Genomic DNA, 26,431 nt, shown 5'->3' with positions numbered 1-26,431 from the left:
CTTCCACTTTCTGCCTCTTGTAAAGCTTACAACTGAACACTCATTCTTGGGATGCTTTCTCAAGAAGCCAGGGTACCATTCTGTGAGAAGCTCAAGCCACTTGGAGAGAGCATATGTAAACATTCCAGTTTATAATTCTACGTAAATTCTCAACCATCAGTCAGCTTCAACTGCCAGCCGTATAAAGTATGCCATCTTGGATATCCCATCCAATACAGCCTTCAGATGACTGCAGCCACAACCAAAATCTAACTGCAACATGAAGGTGCCTAAGCTAGAACCACCCAACTAAGAACTTAACCTACAGAATCATGAAAAATAATAGTTGTCACTTTAAGCTACTAATTATTGGAGTGGTTTGTTATGTAGCAATAGATAACCAGAATACCAACCGATCTGCTGCATAACTTGTTCTTTGTTTCTTTCTGTGAATCCATTAATACAATTTGACTAAACCCAGCATGATTTTTAAACAAAATCCTTTAGTAGTTTCATCATATTGATGCGATGTGCTTTTAAAATTCTTTTAACTAATTTTAAAATGAAGATATTATTTCACATGTTTTAAAGCTTACTGTGAAAACTAATTTTTAGGAAAAGATGGAATTTGCATGCATGCACACACTAAAAAATCATTGCATTTTTATTCAATTATTTGTGTGGGGATTTTGGGATCTAATTTGAATTTATTTTCAAAAGTAATGAATTTTGAAGACTCATAAGAGGTTTTCAAGTATCAGTTTTCTTACATTTTAAATAATGTATCATGTCAGGTAAATTGAAGCCAGGTGTTTGCAACTGATTTCCTTGTTTGTGAGGATCATTTTTTTTTCCCAAATGAAAAATGTCTTTCTTCTTTTTCATAATTTAAAAGTAATACATACTCATTATTGAGAATTCCAGCATACTCTGTGAGCAAAGTAGAGGTAAGTGCCTCTGAATATTTACATCCCAAAGATAGTGTTAGATAAACAAATGACTGGCAAGTTATTTCATCTCTCTGTGATTCGGTTTTATCTATAAAATCAAGATAATAATAATAATTCATAGGTTTCCTGTGGCATTATATAAGATTATACTTATAAAACATTTAGAACAGAGCCTGGAATATGATGAGTATTTAATGTGTTAGTTTTAATTAGTAATAGTTTGATGTATAAATGTGTTTCCTTCCAGATTCTATTCTAAGCATGCATAATTATATGTAGACATTTTTAGCAAAAATTTATGGAATCATAAATGCTCAGATTTCAAGCTGATTTCTGAACTCTTCACTATATCATGTGGACATGGTTTCATAACAATACATAGCAATATGCCTCATTTCGTATTACAGCCACATTGTATTCTAATTTATCAGCAACATAATACATGTTAAAAATACTCAGCATTCTATTTAACTTTTTTATTTCATTTTACAATTTGAGCTAGCATATAAAACACTGCAACGAACTTCCTTATTTTTAAAATCATCTTCCACATAGGATCCTATAAACAAGAAGACTGGAAAAATAATTATCCTAAAATGTATGGAAATTTTTACTCAAATAGATCAGAATATTTTATAATCGTATGGCAAGTGCTTTATTACCTCTAAATCCTTAAAGACACCATGAGGCTACCAATTTACATGCAGATAATAAATACTATTGAAACCAATATATAAAGACCACAAGAACTAGAAAAACCTAAAATTCCTATAATATTGTCAGGATTAGGCCTCCTAAATAATCAAATTTAGTTCAAAACTCTAGCTGCCTACATTAAGGTTAAGTTCAGCATGTCACAAAGAGAAACGTTATTGTATTATGTTGTGTAAAATTCTAATCAAAGACTAAGTAAATTCCAAATACACATGAGTACCTGGCAGACAGAATTTAGGTAAAGGGTATCAAATCGTAGATATTGAGAAACTGAGTGAAACTGAGGTACATTGGCATACTAACGTTGAATTGACCTAAAGAATAAAATAAAATGTCAAAGAGAGCGGGACTTATTTAATCAGTGTTAACTCCAAGGAAATTCCACACAGTGGGACCAAACTGCCTGTCTTGTCTCTTCTCTTTCATTCCTTTAAGCAGAATTTTCTAACACTATCAGTGGTAGAGCCAAGGGGTTTGGCTTGAAGGGGAAGAGGAAGGGAAGAATTTGATTAATATAGTTTCCTTAGCCCCTGGCCCCGATCTGCCCCCAAATAAACATAGAATCCATGTAAAAATGTCGAGCTTGCTATAAAAACACAGCTCCAATATAAATTTCCTAGCCCTCACCTTCCAACCAAGTTGCCACCCGTGAGCTCCTCTCATTTGGCAATTCTGGAGTCCCCACTGACAGCTAGCTGTTTTAGTAATTTTTGCACAACAAATCTTGTACGTGGTGTCATGTGGATACACATATAAAATGTTTTACCAGAAGCTTTTGAATTCTCAACGTCGTATGAACTCTTCTTTTTTCAAAAGTATTGTAGACAAAGGCACCTAATTAAAAGATATCCCCTATGGTAGGCTGATCAATGTCCCTGGAAAGAGGTCCATGCCCTAACCCCCAGAACCTGTGAATATATTACTTTACATGGCAAAAGAGACTCTGCAGAGATGATTAATTTAAAGATCTTGAGATGGGGAGATTCTCCAGGATTTTCCACATGGGCTCAATGTAATCACAAGGGTCCTTATAACGTGGAGGAAGGAGCGTCACAGTCAGTGAAGGAGATGTGACCCCAGAAGCAGAGGGAGGGAAGAAGATGTGGTGACAGAAGCAGGGAACATAGTCAGAGAGAAATTTGATGATGTTACATTGCTTGCTTGAAAATGAAGGAAGGGTCCATGAACCATCATAAAGAAGGAATGCAGGTGACCTCAGAAGCTATAAAAGGCACAGAAACGGATTCATCCATAGAGCCTCCAGACTGCAGCCCAGAAAACCCATTTTGGATTTCTGACCTCCAGAATTTTTAAGATAATATATTTGTGTTGTTTTAACCTACTAAGTTTGTGGTAATTTGTTATAGCAGCAATAGGAAACAAATATACTCCCAGCAAGGTATGTTCTGATGAAGAATCCCATAGTTCATTTCTTCACAATAAAGTAGCCAAATATGTAAATTTTGATAAGAATAGTGTGACTAGCTAGAAACATTTGTTATGCAAATATTCATAATGTGTTAAGTTATGATGAGAACAAAAACATGATTATATTTTCTCTCTTTGTAATCCTCATCCTCACTCCTTTCCCACGGTGTTCCTGAATAAGCTTTCATTCCAGTTGTATTCTTCCAAAATGGTGCAAAGGGTACAGAGTAAACTATACCTTCCTTCTATTGCTTTTTCTAATAATGATTTTGAACTATCTCTGTAGCTATGCCAAGGACGAAGTGACTTGCTTCTTGAAGCTAGGATCCTTAAGTCACTGATAACCCAAAATACCCTAAACATCATACAGCAGTACACCTGGAGGCTGTAGGCAAATGCAACTGATGTAGTTACTTTAGGTCTGACCCCAGTGTGAATCGTAGCCATGTAGATTGTGGTAGAACCAACCGTGGGAACTTTATTTATTCATTAACCTTGAATTAAAACTTTTGTGCACAGAATGGTTATGTGGTCTTAATAAGCATAAACAAACAGAAGGAGTGGCATATCAAATTGGGAAGTTAACTTATACGCAAATAATGCAATAGAATCCTATGAAATAGACTATCAATGTACCGTGGTATAATAAAGAGCAGAATCCTTTTTAAAGTGCTGAGGAGAGCCAGATAAAAGGGTAGCTACAGTCCTTTGGAAATGTCCAATACATTGCCCTTCACTCAAATTCCTGCAAAGAGAAAAGAAAACCAATGGTTTCTAAACTGTGTTTTCTAAGTGAAGAGAACATGCTTCTTTCTCATTCCTAGGTCCAGCTAACTATGAGAATGAGATGTCAAACATGGCCAATTAGTCAGGCTGTTCATTTAGACCTCCCTGTCTTGCTAGGGAGACTTGCATTTACAAGGTTAATTACTCTTTGTCATTTGTTTCCATTTGTTAAAGTGCTTGTAACGACTTCTAGAAGAATCACGAAATGTAAAATTCACATTCTGTATCAAGAATTTGGTAATTGAAAAATCCAAATTGTAAGATAGTAGTGAATAAAGGAAAATACACAAAAGAACTAGGATTGTAAATCTTCCTTGTTGAGATTTAAAGGTGATTTTTATGCTTTATATATTGGCTAGAGAAGTCTTTTCAAAGCTAGATTTCTTCAATATTAAAAATGACACATGGGTTTAGACTAGTTTAGTCATGCAAATGGGTATAGTCATGCAAATGACTCATTGCATGAATAATGAGCAAATTAATTAAATATACCAGGGATACTATACAAAATGATACAATAACCCAGTTATATGACCTCAGAAATGTGAGGATGTATTCAAAGCTCCAATCCTTTTTAAATTTATGATAATTATATTTATTAAACCCTTCTTGAAGTCCTTTTTTTTTTTTTTTTGTGAGGAGGATCGGCCCTGAGCTAACATCTGCCAATCCTCCTCTTTTTGCTGAGGAAGACTGGCCCTGGGCTAACACCCATGCCCATCTTCCTCCACTTTATATGGGACGCCGCCACAGCATGGCTTGAAAAGTGGTGCGTCGGTGCGCGCTCAGGATCCGAACCTGTGAACCCCGGGCCGCCGCAGAGGAGCGCGCGCACTTAACCACTTGCGCCACTGGGCCGGCCCCTGAAGTCCTTTTTAATATCATCCTGTACAACTTCTTGAAGTAATAAATTTCTTAAATATACTGTCAATTATGCATAAAATTACACTTTGTTTTAGTTTCAATTTTTAAAATTTCTCTTTGTAACTTTCAGAGAAGCTACCTTGTTCTAATTGTTAGGACTTTTGAGAAGACCCAATAAATAGCACTTCTTTTCCTACCACACACCAAACTTTAAACTAGTGGGAAAATAAGGCAAAAGAATATGATTGCTGTAGCAAAACTTCTCCTTTATTACGTAAAAAAAAAAAGTCTTTTACAACTGTATTTGTATTTTGGGGAGGTTTAAACTTCCTTACAGTAAGCCCCAGAATAAAACAGCCTTATCTACCCATTTAGAGACACACGGAGGATAAAATGTGCTCTCTTCGGTCAGGCTTATTCTTAAGAGATAAAAAGGAGGAGCTGAGTCAAGCATGCCCCATATATACCATCCCAGTTTTACCAACCAGATAAATCATGCTGCCTTCCCAAGGGCAAGGTGACCAAAGGGATAGAGTGTTATAGTAATCTAACTTCCTGGATATGGAAAGAAGCATCTGGAAAAGGAAAGAAAAAGCATCCCCTTCACAAACTGTACTCTCACATTGTTGCCAACACAACTTCTCTGCAGTCCTTTTATTTATTTTATTTTATTTTATTTTTTTGGTGAGAAAGATTGACCCTGAGCTAACATCCGTGCCAATCTTCCTCTATTTTTTTTTTTTTTTTTTTTTTTTAATATATGGGATGCTGCCACAGCATGGCTTGATAAGAGGCATGTAGGTCTGCACAGAGGATCCAGGCCCGCTAACCCCAGGTCACCGAAGCGGAGCGCACGAACTTAACCACTATGCCACAGGGTCCTCCTCATCCCTTTATTTTTTTTAAATAAATGTTGAGAATATTTCCTCAATCTTTAATTCTCCAGATAAAGGGCATATTTGTAAAATGTACTTCCTCAGGAAAAACTGTTGCTCATTTGAGTTGCTCATCTGAGAACCTTGTCTTTCACTTACGTGTTTCCTGATGTCTAGTTAAGAAGGGTAACTCTTCACATTAACCATATATATTTTTCCAGGCCTTTTGTTTCTAGTTAGTTTCCAATACCCTTCTGGAGGATGCTCAGAAATGTTGTTGCTCTTCTCAACAGTAGCATGTTAAGCCCATGTCTTCAGGGAGCAATGAAAACGCTCACTGTAGCTCTTTAATGAATCATAATTGCTGGTTGAGGCCCATTCATCATCTTGCAAATATCATCTAGATTAATTCTTCCTAAAAGGCCTTGCCTTAAACCCGCTCTGAAACTTCTGCCATTTCACACAATCAACATAACTCAATCTCCATTCAGTGTATTCCCCACAGATCAAACTTTTACTATATGCACAAGCTTCCTGTAATTTTACTGTTCCATAGCCTGAACTTTTATAAAAATGTCAGATAAGACAAATTCCAGAAGTTTTTGCTGTGTGTTAATTTCCTATAGCTGCATGATTAAATACCACAGATTAGCAGCTTAAAACAATGCCCATTTATTGGCTCACAGTTCCGGAGGTCAGAATTCTGGGCATGGTGTGACTGGCTTCTCTGCTCAAGGTCTCACCAGGCTAAAATCAAGCTATCATTCTGGGGCTGCAATTCTCATCTGGGTTCAGGTCCTCTTCAAGTGTACTGGTTGATGGTGGAATTCATTTCCTGTGGTTGTAGGACTGTGTTCCCATTTTCCTGCTAGTTGTCAGTTCAGCACCCCATTCAGCCTCTAGGGGCTTCCCCTCTCAGGAGTTCAAACATGGGTGTTTGCTTCCTTCAAGGCTGGCAGTAAGGAATACTGACCCTCCTGTGACCAGCCAGAGAAAACTCTCTGCTTTTAAAGGTCCCAAGTGATTATGTTAGGTGCACCTGGATAATCTCCCTTTCCTAAAGTCAACTATGCCGTATAACATAAACTAATTGTGAGAGTCAAATCCATCACATTCGCTGTCACTAGAATTATGCAGGGTGTGTACACCAGAGGCAGGTAATTTTGAGGACCATCTTAGAATTCTGCCTAGCAAACACGTTAATGAGTCCTAGGCATAGAAATGCCAGATCGCTCCTATCCTTTTTTTCTTTCCTAGTTTTCAATCAGCTCCTTATCTTTGCAAAACACTGTGCAAATCAGACTGTTATTCAATTTTTAAAACCTTCTAAAATCTCTGATAAATATCTGTTAAGAATTTTTTAAAAGTCTAAATGGGGGCCGTTCCTGTGGTGTAGTGGTTAAGTTAGGCACACTGCTTCAGGGGCCTGGGTTCCTGGGTTCAGACCCTGGTTGCAGACCTACACCACTCGTCAGACAGGCTGAGGCGGCGACCCACATACAAAAAAATAGAGGAAGATTGGCACAGATGTTAGCTCGGGGCTAATCTTCTTCAAACAAAAAAAGAGGAAAATTGGCAACAGATATTAGCTCAGGGCAAATCTCCCTCAAAAAAGTAAAAAGTCTAAATGAATTACTGAAATAAACAGGGTACTTAGAACCAGACAGACCTGAGCAGGAGTCTGGATTCTGCTTCTTTGTGGGGATTCAGCCTTAGCCAGTTAGTGACATAGTTGTGAAGCCCTTTTATTCTTTTTCCTTCTGTAAAATGGAGACAATAATTCCTGCCCCCTGAACACTGTCAGTATTTAATGGGTGTGTTAAAATTCTTATCACAAAGCTAGGTCCGAGGTGGCCAGCTAACAATTTCTCTCCAACTCCTTTGTTTTATTTCTCTTCTCTTTTCATTTTGGTTCTGTTTGTTTTTTATTTAAACTCAAAAATATCCAATAGATGAAACAGACCAGAGTTTGTCTTACAGAAAAATGTCACCTTTCCACCAACACATTATTCTCGACAAGGTTTTAGTATCCCACAATTTATTACTGTTACCAACAGCTTGCCTGTTATGAAAGCGCTGCTTTAATCTGTTGATCCCTCTTAAATGCTTATCATGGGGATCACATTGACCAGCACATTGATCATCAAAATAATAAATTACATTCTTCAGGCACCAGCACCATACTTGAGTATTTTAAATATTGATCATGGGAGGTGATTTATTTATACTGTTATTGTACAATACATTTAATGCATTCTCCTTACATAAGGTGATTCTAGAACTCTTCCATAACTAGTAGAATAATTTTTAGCTGAGTCTCCTTTTCTACACTGAATATACCTTCAGTGATCAAATTTGTCCCCCAGTTCATCTCCTCTGTTTTTTTTAATCTTCCAATAACTTATTTAACTTAATTAATTGCTTAGAAATTTTTTGTAGGTGCCCCTCAAATTATTTTTGGCTTAATTTTTTACACTTGACCTTTGATTCTTACTAGGTTCCCTGATTATCTTTCACAATTTCTTCGTTTTGGAAAAAAGTTTTAATTTTTTGTTTATTTGTTTTCTTTGTTCAAGCTTATTGTTTTGCCACTTAGTCATGCAGGGCTTGTGGTTGAGTTATTTTCTTGGAAATATATTGTGGTATTTTTAAATGACTTAAAAGTTTTCCCTGGGATATTAATAAGTATTTTTTGTTAATGTTTTAAATCTTCTGTCAGTTTTTGCTGTTTCTTTGTTTTCTTTTCTGTCATTAAGCACTCTCTTCTGATGGATATTTTTAGTTCCCCTCACTTTCACTAAAATGTTGAATTTGACCATGCTATTACCACTGCAGAATTTGCCATTCTTCTGACCACTGCTCAGAACGATATCTATTATATTTCATCCTCCTCGAAGTTCTAAGGGAATTTAATTTTGGAAAGTCATTTATCTTATCCAAATACCTGACACCCATATTTTGTCCTGATTAAGATTTTTGCCAATCTATGTGGGGACAAATGTAGTGCCATATTACCATATTATTATTATCTGGCCTATTTTTTTAGGTTCTTTTTATCTTATCTAACATACCCAACTGATTCTCAGGATCCTAGTATTTTGCTACATCTTTATTCTTCAAATATGGAATGTCTGCTTACCAAGTTTCCACTTACTTTCCTTGTCCAGTAATATTTTTATCCTGTATGAATCAGTATCTGAATATTTTTGGAACACTCAATTTGGATAATTTGAGGACAGTTAATGAAACTACAATGTACAAAGGTGTGGGTAGTGTTTATGAGAAGCAATAAGAAATGGTGCAGTGTACCAGGCTTAATAACAGTGGAGAGCCATTAGAAGGGGCAACACAGAGAGTGATAATTACTGGAACCCTGAGACAGAACTATATGCTGAAGGCTGACAGGAACTATGAAATTAAGTGATGGATGAATCCAAGACTCTACAACACAGTAGGGCTGGAGTCTAGGGAAAAAATACTCCATCTCTCTTCTCTCTCCTTCCAATCTCTTGCCGGAAATTCCCACTGGCTAGAACCCAACTGGAAGCCAGAGGATAAGGGAGTCCATTCAGCACCTTCTCTCCATTCTGAGCAAGAGGAGAAGGATGGAGAGTGAGTCTGAAAAGCAAAACGGAAGAAATCCAGCACAAATACCAACACTACTTACACTCCCATATTAAGGTCTTCCTAGAGAGGGTTTGGCCTAGGAGCAGCATATGCCATTGTTCAATTATTTTCCCTCCAGCTAGGCTCTGAAATACCACTTACTGTCTATATATTTTGCCAAGCATTCCACATCACCTTGCATTTTGAAATGAGTTTGGAAATATTTATGCATTCCCCATTAATATGCAGCTTGATGTCACCTCTCTGGGACACTTTCCAGAAAATGCACACGGAGACACTGATATACCGATTGCTTCTCAGGTGCAGTTCTTAGAAGGAGCAGAGCTTTAAAGAATATCAATGAAATCAATTCAATCTCTTCTTGTCAATAGAAATTTTGGTACAGGAGCTTCTTACTATGTGTTTCCAGTGTTGTTAGTAGATGACAAAACGTTCACTCCTTGCTTGTTCTTGTTAGCATTATTGCTATATAATACTACCTGTTTTCTTTGTTCCTAGCAATTTACAATGACAGTAAGGGAAAGAAATCTAGGAAATTAATTCTTTTCAACTTAAAAGTTTTAATCTCTTTCTTCTAAAATATAATATGTGACAGATCAGCCTTGCTAGTGATTTTATATCTATCGAAATCTCACTAGTGTGTTCGATTTAATTATTTCTTTCAGTTCTTCTTTACCATTTGAGGGGTGATACAAGTCTTCATTGCCATTAAAATCTCTCTCCCATTAGCTTACCATAGTGCCTGAAATTTTCATCTTTAGAGAAACTTCTCTGATATAGGACTTTATCTCCAGGAAATTCCTATCAAGTGGGATTAGATTAACTATGAGAGGTAACATGTTGACATAGAGTCACTGATAAGCTTCAAAGTCATCAGGCAAAAGAAGGAGTGATTGGTATTTAGGAGTTATTGGAGGTTCCTGTTGAGAGAAGCTAAAGGGTTAACCTTCAGCTGATAGAATTAACCCATTTTTATGTCCAAGATATTTCTTGGCATGGGTAAAACTAAATGAGCATAGGCCTTATCTGTGAAAACTCTTCAGACACCCGAACTGAGATTTATTCCCTTATCTGAAAATTAAGCCCCATGTATCTCTGTCAATAAGTGCTTAGGCAAGACCCGTGGGTAAATATATAGCCTGGTAGATTTTCATAAATGATAAGACCCAAGAGAAGGTTATAAGTAAGGGCAAGTTCTGGTGAGGCAACTGTATGGTTAGAGGCCAATAGGACCAGAAATATAGGGTGTGGATGGGTAGTTAAATGCTTACAAGGGAAATGGGTATACTACAAGCACATTTTGTCCCCTCCTCTCAACTTAAAAAATTTTTTGGCTCTATCTTTTAGTCAATGACTTATCAGCTGTGACATTCAAAATAATCCTTTGATAATTCCTTTGTGATAATAATAGCTAGCATTTTTTCCAAAATACAAGGCAATGTTTTAAGATTTTTGCAGATGTTGGCTCATTTAAGCCTCACAATAACTCCACAAAGTGGGTAACATCATCATCCCTATTTTACAGATGGGGAAACTGAGTCTCAGAGCAGTTAAATAACTTATTCCAAGGTCAAACACTAGAAAGTGGAAGATCCAGGAATTAACTCCTGACTTTCTGATGCAGAGGTTTTATGCTTAACCACTGCACTACACAACCTCTGATGGACACAGAGAGTACATCCTGCCCCTCAGATAAACGTATGTTGCCACGTGCACAAATCAGATCATTGCCATCCTGCATCTTTCTCTGTGGTCTCAGAGTCCAGCTGGACCATAGCAGTCACTACTCTGTTACTTTGAAAAAGCACTAGGATAGATCATGAATCCTGGTGTGGGTAAAACATAAAAGCAACAATAAATGTGGTCTGGGTGAATTTGAAATAAAACATCTCTCCCTCTTCCTGTGTAGCTGTATTTCGAAAAATATATCCAGGAAAGATGAGCCATTGCAAAGCTCTCCCTGCCATCAGGCGTCAGCTGCATCAGCTGCAGCCCCATACCTGCGGCAGCCTTCGGGACAGGGGACATTTATAGTAGCCACATGCCCTAAAGCCTGATGTCAAAGCCTTGGAGAAGGTGTTCCTCACTAACATTGCCAATGGGAAGAAGAAGCACTGTTGTCACTAGTTTCCAGTACATCCTTTCTTCTCCCTCTGCTCTTCTCTAAAAATAGTCTAGGTATTTAAAAAATAAAAAGGAAAATTGCAAGTTACAGTGGTCAAACAGGGTAGGAATTTTTGTGAGAAGAGGGAAGGGCTAAGTTACCTGGAGAAATACCTTCCATTTCACCTTTTTCTGCTTCTATCACTTTTTTGTCCCAGACATGCCTACAGAGCTTAATTTTAACTCCATAAATGTCTACACTCATCCTAGAGGACTCTCAGAAGAAGCCTAAGCCACTTTCAATGATTTGATTTTTCTTTTAAAACGTGCCTTTTTCTGTGTCGAATGAAGTAGAGGGTGTCTCTAAGAATCTTGCAGAGACGTGCTGAAGTCGGACTCTGGAAAAATGTAGAGCTCTGTGTGACAGAGGTCATTTGTATCACCTATAAATAAGTAGAAATAAAAGGTTCACTGTGTGGTGTGAAGACTCCGGCTTGTTTAAACCATCGAGATTAGAACCCTGACTCTCCTACGGACTAGTTGTGTGACTTGGGGGAAGTCAAGTTCCTCTTCTATAAAAAGAGGATATTTAGTGTATGTAGTTCATGAGGTTCTTATGAGGATTATGTGAGATAAAGCATGTAAAGGACTCAGCATCATAACTGAGTCACACTGCACATAGCAGTTGTTTAATAAAAGTTAGCTATGTGTTGCTGTTGTTGCTGTCATCAAAATAAGAAATGCCAGGCATGAGGGTAATAAAATTTGTTGCCCAGGAAGGAGCCACACATCACACTCACTTCACTCTAGAGTCCCCACATTTCTTCATTGCTCATACTTTTTTCTCAGCCTGAGATGCCTCCACTCCCAATTTCTACCTATCACGTTCATTTTAGACCCAGCTTAAATGATGTTTTCTCCATGAAACCTTCCACATCCCTGAGAGGAACAACTTGTTCTCTTCTCAGGCACACTCTCATGAGGGCATTTTTCTTCTGATAAAATGTCCCTACAATTTCTGGTTCAGTACCTTGTATACCATAGGTACCCAATTCTTGTTAAATTTTATTAATTTAAAATATATTTTACTCATTCTAAGATATGAAGAGACTCACATTATTCATACCTTTTGTTCCTGCTCCAAAGTTGCAAACATAGGGAGAGCAAAAAATATACAGTTCCTTTCAGCAATCAGGAATACACTGTGAACAGAGCATACCATGCATATGGCCACGGACAGCCTCAGTTAGCAATGACATCCACACAGTGGTAGCTGGCCTCAGGATTCTAATTGTGTTTGACCTTGACAGTAGTGTGCACATACCATGGCGATGTGCAGATTTGCTCATATTCTGAGTCAGCCCAATAAGTTCAGTGTTGATGTAATTTTACTGAACAAATGGCAGTTTAGTGGGGTGGGCTGGCTTTCGGTAAACTTGAGGCGTGGTAACATAAATATGTCTTGTGAAAAAAAATCGAACCAAATAACCAAATACTTACTTGGGCATAAAAATCACAAAGTATTGAAAATTGTCACACACATGCTCCAAAGTTCCTGATTACAAATGTGGACTTGGTTTGCCTGGATACTGAATGCAGCATTACAAATCTGCCTTAGCTTGCTCTAGCTCATATGTTCTAATACACTAATTCAGTCCAAAAATCTCCACAATTAAACAGGAACCAGGGCTGGGAGGTGGGTAGTCATAATAGTACATAGTAAGAGGCAATCTGATTTATAAATCAGACAAGATCTATGAGTTTTCTTTCTAATTTCAATCCACAAATAATTTATCAGTGGTTTATCACATATAGAAAAACAGCTGAACTTGCTTTTTTTCAATGATCAAGTTTGTAAGTATGAAGAGAACCTAATACCTGAGCGTAAACATTATTAACAGAAATGTGTCAATGGAAAGGAGAGTCAACAAAGAATTATAAGTTCACATATGTCCACATTTTGAAAATGAAGAGGAAAGACTCCTGAGGAAATACAGTTGAAAATATTTCCTTGCAGATGTCAGAGTGATCTCAAGAAATTTCTGGTGCAGAATCGTAATGGATGATTGAATTAGGACTGCTATGTTCTAAAACTGACCTCTGTCGAACAGTATGAACTGGACCTAGGATGTGAAACATTCTATCGTATTTTAATATTTAGCAATAATCTTTCAACTTAGAGTTAGCTTATGGGGAAATAATTGCTGCAAGATTTGTGATCAAATGTGACAATGCTATTTTAGTCCGGCTTCTGAGAGCTGAGACCACGACCAATACCAAGCAAAGTACATTGAATAGGTGACACTGGCCTCTGGCATTCTGTTTTCTCTCCTGCCCCAGCCTCTCGTTCCCTGTAGTTCCTCCTTCTCCAATAAACATCTAGGTGACCTATGATATTTACCTACCTCCCTCTCAGAAGGATGTCTTTGAAATAGGAAGGGAGCATAACACTATTCACTGTTTTCCAATGACATTCCAAGGAGCTAGATGTTATCGCAAATTTCTCTAAAATAGGATTTCAGAGTCAAATAAATTTGGGAAATGCTGCATTAAACAAAAGAAATATACTTGTTTTTGCAGAACTTCTCAAACCTCTAATATACTAATGTGCACTGAGCATCTCCTAGAGGAGGACATTTCCTGAATTGGATTAATTACAGAAAGCCCTTTCCAGTAACATCTACTAACATCTCACTCTTTGGGAAAAATTGATGTAGGACAAAGAGTGAAAGCTGGAAAGGTCTGAGTTCAAACCCTAGTTCTACTACTTACTTGAGAAACTTCTCTAAGATACAGTTTTCTCATGAGAGACATATGGCACATAGAAGACATTCAGAAAATAATAGCTATGATTCAGTTATGTAGTTGCTGATAGTAGTAGTAAAGATAATATATAGGGATCCAGGCAGCACGGTAGGGCACCCTTATTCTTAGAAAGCTCAGAGCTGATAAGAAGGAGGGGAGATAGAAAATGGTCATAAGGCAGTATAGGAATGAATGGATTAAAATGAAATGTGGGGCTGGGGCAGGCTCAGCAAGTACATGGTGCCTTCCTGCCTCCCAGGTGGCAGGAGAAGGGAATTCTACCTAAGCCAGGATGGCTGCAGAAATGTGCAAGACTGAGACAAAGAAGTGGGAAGAGTTTTAGTTCTCAGGCCATTGCTTATAAAAGATAAAAATCTCTTAGAATATATCTGATTTAAAAATCATGGAATTCAGGGTCTTGGCATAATGAAGGAATTGGAACCCAAGCGTTCTGTCCCAATAATTCAAAGGGGAAGAAGTGCCCTCAAGATCAAGGGAAAGGAGAAAATGTGAACAGTTGCTTTTCATCTGCATATCAGGGATGATAATGTTGCCACCATCATTAAGCTTTTGTGAAGATGCAACTGATATTAAGGTATGTAAAGCCATTAGAACAATGACTGGCACCCAATAAATATTAACTGTTATCATCCTTCTTCTTAAAATGTGCTTTCAAATACTGATCCCATGGTACTCCTAGAGCGAATCCAGAAATAAACATTGTTTCACACATTTCTACTGTATACCAAATTCCACTAACTGTGGAGCTTGCCAAAGATGTTGAGTTCTATCATAAAAGTTATCTAGTATACAGTATACTTTTTAAAGGCAATAGAAGAGTCCACAGGGACAGGAGAAATATAGGAAATAAACCAAGGGCCTCGTCACTGCAAAGTTAAGGAGACATATTTTAGACACTAGGTGATCAAAAGATCTTCCCTCTAATAAGCCCCCACCCTGTTCAAAATGCTGTTTGAAGCACCTTCTCATCTGAAGACGAGGGAATTGACCTGATGAGTTCGTCTCTGAGGCTCCTTAAGAACTGAATGACTCCATTTTATCATAGAACTTTTGAAGGAAATTTAACCACCATTTCAAGTTGAGAAACTGATTTTTCCCACCCCAGTCGATAACAGTAACACTCATTTATTGCTCCCTTTCTATGCACCAGGCTCCATGGTAAGTACTTTACATGGATTATCTAGTTTCCCCCTCCCAACAATGCTGTAAAGCAGAGTACTCTCTCTTCCTTCCCTCATTTTACAGATGAGGGATCTGAGTCTTGGGGAGATGAAATAACCTGCCCAATGTCCGTCAGTGAATAATAGCAGAGCCAGGTCTGTGCAGTTCCAGGGGCTATCCACATCCAAGAAATTTGCTACTCACTGGCTCTACCTCACCATTTTCTGAGTGTTTAAAATCATTTTAAATAAGAAGTAATTAAAAATAATATATTCATACTGTTGGGTCTCAGACAGTGCTAATACTACCACATAGAATATAAACATGGCAACCAGGTTTGTGTAAATTAGGTTAGTTCTTCATTTTTCAAATGAAATGCATATATACAATCTCTCCTAGAAATTCTGAAAGGGTACTTCTAGTCCCATGTTACTCCATCAACTATATCAACTATCTAAGTATGTTCTTAATTGTTGTGATTTAGTTATGTTGGTGATTGTTATGTTAAATCCATATATGTTGGAGATTACTATAGTAAAGTTGTTTGTTTAGACCTAATATATTATTAGATGCACTGCCAAATTCGCCAGCTCAGTCCTTTTGTTAATAATGCTTCTGTATAAAGTGTTTTTATTAGCTCACATGTGTTCCTCCTGTTTGCTTTCACTACACTCCTTTAGGCTTAAGCAGGTGGCTGGTGAAATAAGAGAGGCTGGTATTAGGATACTTGCCTCCCTCAAGCAGTCAAGTTTGACCCAATCCAGAAAGCCAAGTAGACTATACGTGCTCATTGGAAATACCTGTTCCATTTATTCTTGTTGATATGATATTGTATGAGAGTTATCAAGTAGTTTTAAATGTGCCTTCTGTCTCTTCAATCAAATAGCTCCCATCTCTTTTGAAATTACTTTTCTTCTCTAAGACATCATTAGTTCCTAAAGCGACCCATGTCCTCAGTCTAAACACTAAAATACTTCTTCTGAAAATACTCTCATGTATAAAGCAATTCACTATATCCCTAACACCAAAAGACTGAATTCCAAGAACATAGAAGGCCATCAGGACATGACCTCCTACTGATCAAGCCTCGTCCATGCTTCCTAGCTCATGTGATATGCTCTAGTATACTTTTAGTCTATTTAAACCTAGTTGCTTAAAAAACTAACATAAAATGTTTCACTCGTCCATGTCTTTACAGCAACCAGAGCCTAACATTTCCCTTTCTCAATCCACCCAATGGCTTCCCCTCATCAGCCCTAGTCATTGCAATGCCCACAAGGCGCTACTTCCTCTGGCACCCCCTGCCCCACTTCCTTGCTCTGTTGCCTCTCTGACCTGCGTGTCTTACCACTTTCCCTCAGCTTCATCTGTTTTTGCCACACTGGCCGCCTGCCCTGGCATGCCCCAGCCTCAGGGCATCTTAATCAGCTCAGGCTGCCATAACCAGGTACCACAGACTGGGCTGCTTAAATAGCAGAAATTTATTTTCTCACGGTTCTGGAGGCTGAAGCCCATGATCAAGGTGCTAGCAAGGTTGGCTTCTGGTAAGAACTCTCTTCTTGGCTTGCAGATAGCAGCCTTCTCATTGGGTCCTCACGTGACCTTTCCTCTGTGTGTGCAGACTCCTGGTGTCTCTTCCTCTTATTATGACACTAGTCCTATTGGATTAGAGTCCCACCCTTACAACATAATTTAACCTCAATTACCTCCTTGTAGGCCCTGTCTCCAAATACAGTCACGTTGGGGGTTAGGGCTTCAACGTATGAATTTCGGAGGACACAATTCAGCCCATAACGGGGCCTGTACATGTGTTGTTACCTCTTTTCCCAGATATCCTCATGACTCATTTCTCATCTTCCTCAATTCCTTACTCAAATGTGACCTTCTCAGAGAAGAAAAGTTATAAACTTACCCCTACACCTGGCACTCACTATCTCCTTTCTTTATTTTCTCCACAATAGTCTATGTACTATCATCATTTTATCTACTACGTATTTTACTTGTCTATTTCTGTTTCCTCCAAGCCTACCAGACTCTAAACTACACAGTGGCAAGGATTTGAGTCTGGTTTGTTCCCCGCTGAACTCCTAGTACCTAGAACAATGCTTAGCACCTAGTGGTTTCTGAGTAATCAGTTGTTAAAGTGAAACTGGTTTGATTTGTGCATGTGTTTTTTCTCCATGGAACTCCCTTCTTAAAAACTTAGGCTCGGTGTTTCCTGGCCTCTTACAAGAGTAACATTTTGGGCATATTCAGTTTCTATACCTACCATGCTAAAATGTTCCATTCCCATGAGCTACTTTTTACTGAATGTCTACTATGTACCAGGCACCATACTCTAAATGTATTCTCTCAGTGTTCAAATATTTTAAAGCATAAATACATTGTCCTAAGTCTGCAGAGAAAGAAGCCAGAACACAGAGAAGCTAAATAACTTGTCAAACTTAGAACCCAGGTCTCTTTTTAATTCAAAAGTCCTTCCTCTTAAGACTGCAGGTTACTCCCCACCACAGTCACAAATGCAGCTCTGGCCTAGCTCAAGGGTCACCTCCTGTGGACAGCTTTTCTTGAACTATCTCACTTTCAGGGAGAACTAAAAGGAGTCATTATTAATTCAGCAAATACTAATTGATTTCCCATTATGTGTTAAGGCCTATGTGCATAGATTGAAAATATCTTGTCTTTGAGGAGCTTACAGTCTAGTTATAAATGTACTATAAAATGGAATATTTTCATTGCTCTCTTCTTCTGCAAATCTCGGGATGAATTTTGAGAGTAAATCATGAGTGAAGATGAAGTCTCTGTTGTGTTTACTTTTCTTATCAGAAGTAGGATAACATCTGTTAAAAAATAATCAAATGGCTTAACAATGTCAGATAAACTCTCTAACCAGAGAAATTTCTTCTAGTCCTGTTCCAGCACTCCATAGTGGTCCTCTCCTGTTCTTTAGATCACAACTTGCTCAGCAGCGATATTGATACCAGTAGGCAGTTACCTATATGGTGTGAATTGAGGATATCTAGAAGGTCTTACCCACCCAACCAAAATATTTCTTCTATGTAGAGGCTGAGTTAGAGCTCATTTTTGGATAATTGCTCTTTTTCACTACTCTTCTTAAAAAAATTCTCCTGAAAGTGGTAACATTATATCATTAACAGTTCTGTGAGAAATTAATGTATCTTGTGACGCTCCTCCTTGATAGGAGGACGTTCACAGTATTTCACCTTGGAGGCCTGGAGAGAGCAGAGGAAGATGGAAGAGGTGCTGAAAGAAAGAAATAAAAGGAAACATTACATACAGAAAGGCCAAGTACAAATTTTGCTTTCTCCTCGCTTGTGTCTCCACTTGGCTACACCTTAAGTCATTCGTGACTGGGTAGCTTTCTCCTTCTAGAAGGTCTAACATTCTCCTTTGCTTTTCTGATAGGCTTTTCAATTCGAGATGACCAATACTACCTCTTTGATGAGGGCTTTGTATCCTGAGGTTGCTATGTTTTTTTTTCTTGTAGGGCAGGTCTCTAATGGTATTTTTTAATCTTAAAAGAGCTCCCCAGTCTACTAGAAAGGAGGGAATTAAAAACTCTGAGGCATTTGCTAAACCAATCAGCTATTTTGGTGCCCCAAAATATGAACAAACAGTGTAGCTTGTGGTTCCAAGAATGGTAAAGGGTTGGAGGAAATTGCATAGACAGCCTTGAGAGTTAACTTGCCCCTCTGGAGAACCTCCAACAAGAGGCAAAAATAATAGCTCACATTATTGAGTTTTGCTCCATGCCAGGTACTGATCTGAGAGCTTTGTATGTATGAGTTCTACTGAAGAGTGTGAACTCAGACTGTGGACAAAATGCAGCTTACTTTTGTTTTTTGTCAACTCATTGAACTTTATTCACTAGAGTTATTGACCACTGCCTTCGGATGGTGATTTGGCAGATTCTTCCCTTCTGGTCATGTTCTGTTGTAAAAACAGTCTCAGTTCCAAAATTACGATTTCCATTCTGCTTCAGGTCAGAATGTGATAGGAAGCCAGCTTCAACCTCCTACCTTTTGCCCTCTACCACACCCCAGTTGCTATTTGCTCCTCTCTAGGTAGAAGGTGAGGGAGGAAGGTTACGGAGGAGGACAGTTCTTACCTTGCTGGTGTGTGTGCCCTGCCTGGGTCTGGCAGATGGGCAGAGCTGACACTGTCTCTCCCAGACACTAGGGTGGGCCTTTCAGAGACACTTCTGGGACTCTGCCTCCTTTTGGGTCCTTTCCCCAACTGATGCTATCCCTCCTTGCCTTTTCCCTCCTTGGCCTCTGGCCCAGTAGTTAACCACCCATCTCTTCCTCTGGAGTCCGCTTGCCTCTCATCCCAGGAAGATCTTGTGCCCATTCCTGGTCCAGGAGACTTGACTATAACTGCCCTTCCAACAACATTTGGGTGCACCCACTTGTCCCAATAATGATGCCCATTGTCTCTGCCACAGAAGCTGAGAGATTGTCTCTTCTTAATCCTCTATGCCCCCAGGATTGAGTTTCCACTATGGCCCACAACTTATCCACATTAGCTTTCAAATACCTGTCGTCTCTGTCTCCCAATCTCAGGGAGCACATTTCAAAGGTCCCGGAGTGGACCCTCAAGATGCCCTCATCAGGCCTGGCCTTAGAAGGTGGCAGCTTCTAGAGTTGGAAAGAAGGGAAACTCACAGCAATGGGCCAGTACTCTCCATAGAAATCTCCTCCCAAATCCTCTCACACAACTCTCCTCTCCACTCCTTGGCTGTTTTACATTCTTGATATAAAGGTTCTGTAGCTATTTCCTTTGTAAATCTGCATGTGTCAGGTGGAATGGGGTCATTCTCACTTTAGTTCCCTGGCATCTATTATATTAGTATATCATATCAGTGAAAACTGAGACAAGGAGAAACCTATTCTAATACCCTAGTACATGGATACTAACTCATTTGGATCCTAAAAAAAATTCTATGAAGTAGGAATTATCCCCATTGTACAGATGAGTAAACTGAGGTGCCATGACATTTAGTAAATCACCCAAGTTTTACTCATCAGGTAAAGTATAGAGCCTTGGCCTTGAATCTATCTTGATTCGGATTCAGACAGTCTGATTGGAGAGCTGGTATTCTCAAGCAATAAGCTATACACTATTACCTACGAATACTAAGTACATGGAAAATCATTTCACAGTGAAGTGAATTGCAGTTGGCCAAGAAGCCAAACAAAGAAAATTATTATGTTTTGGAATAGAGTTAGACTTTTATTGAGCCTTACTAAAAGATGGGACTTTATGCAACAAAACATGGAATAGAATCATTTGAAAAAGATTAATCTACTTGTATATAAATATGCTGCAATATCTCTCACTTACAAAAGCAAAATCTGATCACTTCCTCCCACAGTCTTCCTCATTTTACTAAATGGCGTCTCCATTCTTCCAGTTCCTCAACCTCCAAATTTGGACTCTCATTCATTCACATCCCTTCCAAGTTATCAGCAAATCCTATAAGCTCTACTGTCAAAATATCTCAAACAGACCCCTTCTCATCACCTTCAGCAACACCACCCTATCCAAACCACTCTCACGGCTTGCCAATACTATCGAGAAATTTTCCTAATAGGCCTCCGTGCTTCCGTCCTGGCATCCCCTACAAGCTATTCTTTACACAGAAGTCAGAGGAACACTTGGAAGTCAAATCATGCCAACGTCTGCACAAAACCCTCCAGTGCCTTCCTGTCTAACTCAGAGGTAAGCTCCAAACCCATACGTTGGCCTTCCACATGGTGTGGCACTCTCCTTTTCCTTTGACCTTACCTACTCTCCAACTCCATCCTACCGCACAACCACCACACTGCACTAGTCACACTGGCTCTCATGCTGCACTTACAGTTTTCTCTGCCAGGTGCACTCTTTATCCACAGAGCCACGTGGCTCACTCCATGACTTCCTTTATGTCTTTGATTATATGTCATTTTATTTGTGAAACATTCCCTTACTACTGCTATTGTCTACCAACTTATTCTGGTTTCTTTCTCTTCATGGTACTTATTTTCACTTGATATATGAGATACGTGTTTGTTTATTACGTCTCCCCAGTAGGATACAAGTTCCATAAGTGCAGAACCTTGATTTGTTTTTTTCACTGCTGTCTTCTCTTCACCTGGTCTGAGAACCCAGAACACCCAATGTTAGGTGCTCAATAAACATTTGTTGACTTCAGGGAACATAAGGATGCCCTGTGAATACAAACAGTAGTCTTTAAAGAGGCTCAAAGGGAAGAGTCCTGGTCTTTTATGTTTATTTATTTATTTATTTATTTTTTTGTGAGGAAGATCAGCCCTGAGCTAACATCCATGCTAATCCTCCTCTTTTTGCTGAGGAAGACCGGCTCTGAGCTAACATCTATTGCCAATCCTCGTCCTTGTTTTTGTTCCCCAAAGCCCCAGTAGATAGTTGTATGTCACAGTTGCACATCCTTCTAGTTGCTGTATGTGGGACGCGGCCTCAGCATGGCCTGACAAGCGGTGTGTTGGTGCGTGCCCGGGATCCGAACCGGGCCGCCAGTAGCGGAGCGCACGCACTTAACCGCTAAGCCACGGGGCCGCCTGGTCTTTTATTTTTACATGCAGCTGGGAGTATGCCACTAATTTATTAATAAAGGAGTAATTATTCAGATTACTCTGAGTTTGCTTGTTCTGTGGCTACAGTTAAAAATTAACATTCTAGACATTTTATTAAAATGAGCACTGTTCCTCTAAGCAGCCTTTTCCACTTTGAAAATGTTTTTACTCCAGAGACAAAACATGGAAATTAACTTGAGTCTAACTAATATTAGTATAATTGCATGTATAATTTTATAATTATTGGATAATGTTATTGTAAATAAGCTTCTTCTTAGCAAACATAATTAATTTCATTTGAATATAAGATTTATTGTAACAAGTTCTGAACTTATTATTTCTAGATTTTTTAGTTCCCTTATTTACATATTATTGAACGTGTCTATTCTTTTCTCATTGCTAGATTAGTATTTTATGGCTTATGTTTCCATTTCTCTTGTTCCCAATGTTGCATTCAAGAAAAACATTTAGGGGCACACAGTAGTAACTTCTTAGGGTAATGTTACTTTACAAAAGTAGTGACTTAACAGAACTTAGATTTTGAAGAATTCTGCAAGCTAAAATGTTTTTGATCTATAAAATGTATTTGATTCTTCTCTTCTAAATTCCATGTATCTCCTTTCAATATCTGCTTTCCAGGAGACTATGGAAGATTGATGGAGACATTAAATCCAAAAGCTAAAAGAGAAAAAAAATGTAAATATGAGTCTTCAGTTGACTTTAGAGGAGATATATGCTTAATAGAAACGTGCAGGAAACAATGATAGCGGGCAGTAAATCCCAGATTAATTATACTTATTCAATATGCTATGGAGCCAATGCATATAGCTGAACTTTTTTATAAAGCACTATAATTTTATGATTTTTAGCACTAGACAGTAAATTTACAAGCATAATATCGAAAGACATGGATTTGCCCCTTATTACGGAAAGCAAAATTACTCTGCTCTAGTACAAACCTGAGATCTCTATCCCCACATCTTTTATCTATTGATTTCTCAAAAATCTGTGTTTTATGTTTTGTTGTACAATCGGCGGTATACCTCAAACGCTGAAAGATTTGAAACTGCTAAGCAGCAAATCTGTGAATTCACAATGATATTCTAAATGATCCTGGAAATGTCAATTTAAGTGGTAAAAATCAATATGCTTTTTGGTTCATTAGCAAAATACATAATGGCTATTTCTAGCATCTCCTCAGACTCTCTGTTTAACCAATTTGTATTGTGATGCCTGGCCTAAAGCACTTCTATTTTTAGTTCTAATGAAACAGTCTTAAATTGCTTATTTTCTGTTTACTAAAGTCATCTCATTTGTTACCATGGTAACTATGACACGTGCTCTAGCTAACTATTTTATTAAATGAATTAAAAATATAGCTGAAGACTGTGAAGGTACAGCATGTCATTCTTAAAACATACTTTCCAACAGCTGTAAAAACATGGCCCCATTTATAGAAAATATGAAATTACTTATAAATAAGATCTAAATTTCAAATCTGGGAGGCTGTCCACATTTAAAAATCTGAATCATAACTAGCACATAAGCATCCTCAACTTACAAAGAGTCTATGTTCTAAAAGTGTATTTGTAAATCAGTTCCTTGGAAATTAGAACATGTTCACTCATAGAAACAATTTCATAAATAATAATTAGATCTCCAGGGCCACCCTCAAAAGCCCTTTAGCCTGTGATATCTGAGTCTATAGCAATATTATCAATAGCTTTTGTTCTCAGCTCTGGCAACCAGGAGCCATGTTGCAAGGATAAGAAAGAAAGGAGTTTTCTCATACTTCTTTTGTTTTTAATAGAGCTGACTTTGGACACCATTTTGGAATACTGCCATCCACCAGCCTCTGCGGATGCTGAGGCTTCCTACTACATTCTTCTGCTATTTGCCCATGCCCCTGTCCCCAGTCTCTTGGTGTCCTCTCACTTTCCCACAACTCCCTCTGAAGTTTCATGGCAGACTTACCTCGCTCCCAACCTGCTCCTGCCTCTACACTGAACTATCACTTTCCTCAAGATTCAGAGGGTCCCACCTAGTGTTAAAAAAGAAAGCAATCAAAATACACTCTATTGCCCAAATGGTTGAGAACTCTTCCACAGTTTCATTTTCTGTGGTTTCAGTTACCCGTGGTCAGCTGCCTCCAAAAACATTAAATGGAAAATTCCATTTCAATGGAAAGTTTTAAATTGTACACTGTTCTGTGTAGTGTGATAAAATCTCATGCCATCCCACTCCAGCCCTCCTGGGATGTGAATCATCCCTTTGTCCAGCATATCCATACTCTATGCGCTACCCGCCAGTTAGTCACTTAGTAGCTAGCTGTCTTTGTTATCAGATCCACTGTCACGGTATCACAGTGCTTGTGTTCAAGGAACGCATATTTTGCTTAATAATAGCCCCAAAAGGCAAGAAAAGTGATGCTGACAATTTGGATATGCCAAAGAGAAGCCCTAAAGTGCTTCCTTTAAGTGAAAGGTGAAAGTTCTTGACTTAATAAGGAAAGAAAAAAATCATATGCTGAGGTTGCTAAGATCTACTGTAACTTCATTACAGTATCTTATGTGTTTTATTTTATTATTAGTTATTGTTGTTAATCTCTTATTGTGCCTAATTTATAAATTAAACTTTATCATAGGTATGTGTGTATAGGAAAAAACATGGTACATATAGGTTTCGGTACTATCTATAGTTTCAGGCACGCACCGGGGATCTTGGAATATATTTCCCCCCACCCCTCCACGGATAGTGGGGACTACTGTACTTTTGAATCCAAACACATCCCTAACCTGTGAAATTTCTGTCCCCATGACTAAAGAAAATATTCAGGGGATAAAGATGTGAGAAAACCGCTTTGCGGGAATACTCAGTTCTAGAAGTCAGGTACAAGAAGTCAGAAGTTGGTTGATTTAAAAGAAGTCAGCTTCTTTTAAAAGAAGAAGACTTTATTCTCAAAATCTTAGATCTCAGGTTTTCTGTTCAAGGATAGGTGGTGGTAGTTAGTTGTAAACTAAGTCATCCCTTTGTTCATTTCATTTCCAGAAGATTATAATAAAATGTATCTTATTAAACCTATAATTGTGCTTTTTAAAGAATATCATCTTCCTAGTTGAAGGGATCAAATTAACACAATAACATAGACAATATTTTGTTTTTATTTTCTAACAGATTACAAACCAAACAAAATCATTATAATTTGGGCACTATCAATTTTGCACAAAAAAGGAAAGAATTATTGGAATATATTTAAGACAGAGTCAATAATTTACTACTTTATGTCCAAAAAATAAAAAGGAGAAAAAAGAAATAATTTGCTTAACGCTAAAATCAAGATGACACAACATGAGTTATCTTCATTGTTTATACAGCTATATTTTATATAGATTCAGACAATCAAAATACATAAGGAAAAACTAAGAGTTTTTTCTAGAAAGTTAAAGAATATCTCTTTTTTTTTCTATACTAATTTTTATAGTGGTAGATGCGAAAACAAATAAGATTTGATATTCTGCTTTTCCCTCACGAGCACGTGGATTTTCCTGTAAAGTCTTTCTGGAAAAATTTGTGCACTTTTTTGTAAATAAATATGGAATAAAATATAAAATAAAAAGTCAAATTATTTTTTATTTAATTTCAGAGGTCATTTAAGATAGAAAATTCTTAGGGGTTTATTAGAATTTTAATATTACTGACACTTCAAAATAAAGGCATATTTTTGACCTAACACTTATTTTTCATTTCCTTAGGATCTACTTTCATTTGTAACACTCACATAATTCCAGTGAAAAACCAAGAGGGCGTGGCCATGATGTTCATCATTAATTTTGAATATGTGACAGATGAGGAAAATGCTGCCTCCCCAGAGAGGGTAAACCCAATCTTACCAGTCAAAACTGTAAACCGTAAGTAAAAGGCAAAATATACATAATGCCCTTGATATTCTGCTACTGTAGTAATTTTAATACATTTTTCATTTTGATTCATTTCTCAAAATATGTTCGATTTTAAGTAAAATAATTTTATGTAAAATAAAGCCAAAGCTGATGTTACCCTTTGGTGCCTTACACAATTGATCAGCTGATTTCAAAGACATTTGACTTGGATATACCATAGTTCATTCAATCAGTCGCCTACTGATGGACATTTATTTCCAAACTTTGACTATCGCAAGTAATGCCAGAATGAATTGTGCATGTGTGTTTTCATACATGTATATGTATATTCCTGGACAAAAGCATCTTCAGGGTAGGGTTCTTTAAGTGGGATTCCTAGGTCAAAGAGTAAATGTATATGTAATCTTTTTAGATACTGCCAAACTCCCCTCCGTATGGTTGAACAATTTTACACTACCACCAGCAATGTATTAGAACTTTTCCCCAAAGCCATGCCAACAGAGTGAAAGTTTTCTTGATTTTTGTCTTTATGATAGGTGAGAAGTAGTACCTCAACTAGTTTTAGTTTACTCTTATCTTATTATGAGTGAAGTTCGTATATTTAA

The 26,431-nt window shown here is 37.8% G+C and overlaps 1 protein-coding gene across 11 annotated transcripts in view; it reads left to right on the top strand.

The window, feature by feature from the left end:
• Positions 1-26,431, top strand: part of KCNH7 (potassium voltage-gated channel subfamily H member 7) — a 781,612-nt gene that overhangs the window by 592,926 nt on the left and 162,255 nt on the right. For all 11 annotated transcript variants that reach the window (XM_058549111.1, XM_058549119.1, XM_058549116.1 and 8 more), the window contains one exon: positions 25,680-25,835. In XM_058549111.1, coding sequence (XP_058405094.1) covers positions 25,680-25,835 — 156 coding nt within the window. The remainder of the gene's footprint in view (positions 1-25,679; positions 25,836-26,431) is intronic.

The sequence above is a fragment of the Diceros bicornis genome, chromosome 10 (genome assembly GCF_020826845.1).
Source record: "Diceros bicornis minor isolate mBicDic1 chromosome 10, mDicBic1.mat.cur, whole genome shotgun sequence".
NCBI classification, from domain to species: domain Eukaryota; kingdom Metazoa; phylum Chordata; class Mammalia; order Perissodactyla; family Rhinocerotidae; genus Diceros; species Diceros bicornis.
The sequence above is the reverse complement of the archived record's forward strand: the minus strand, read 5'-3'. Positions and strand labels throughout refer to the sequence as shown.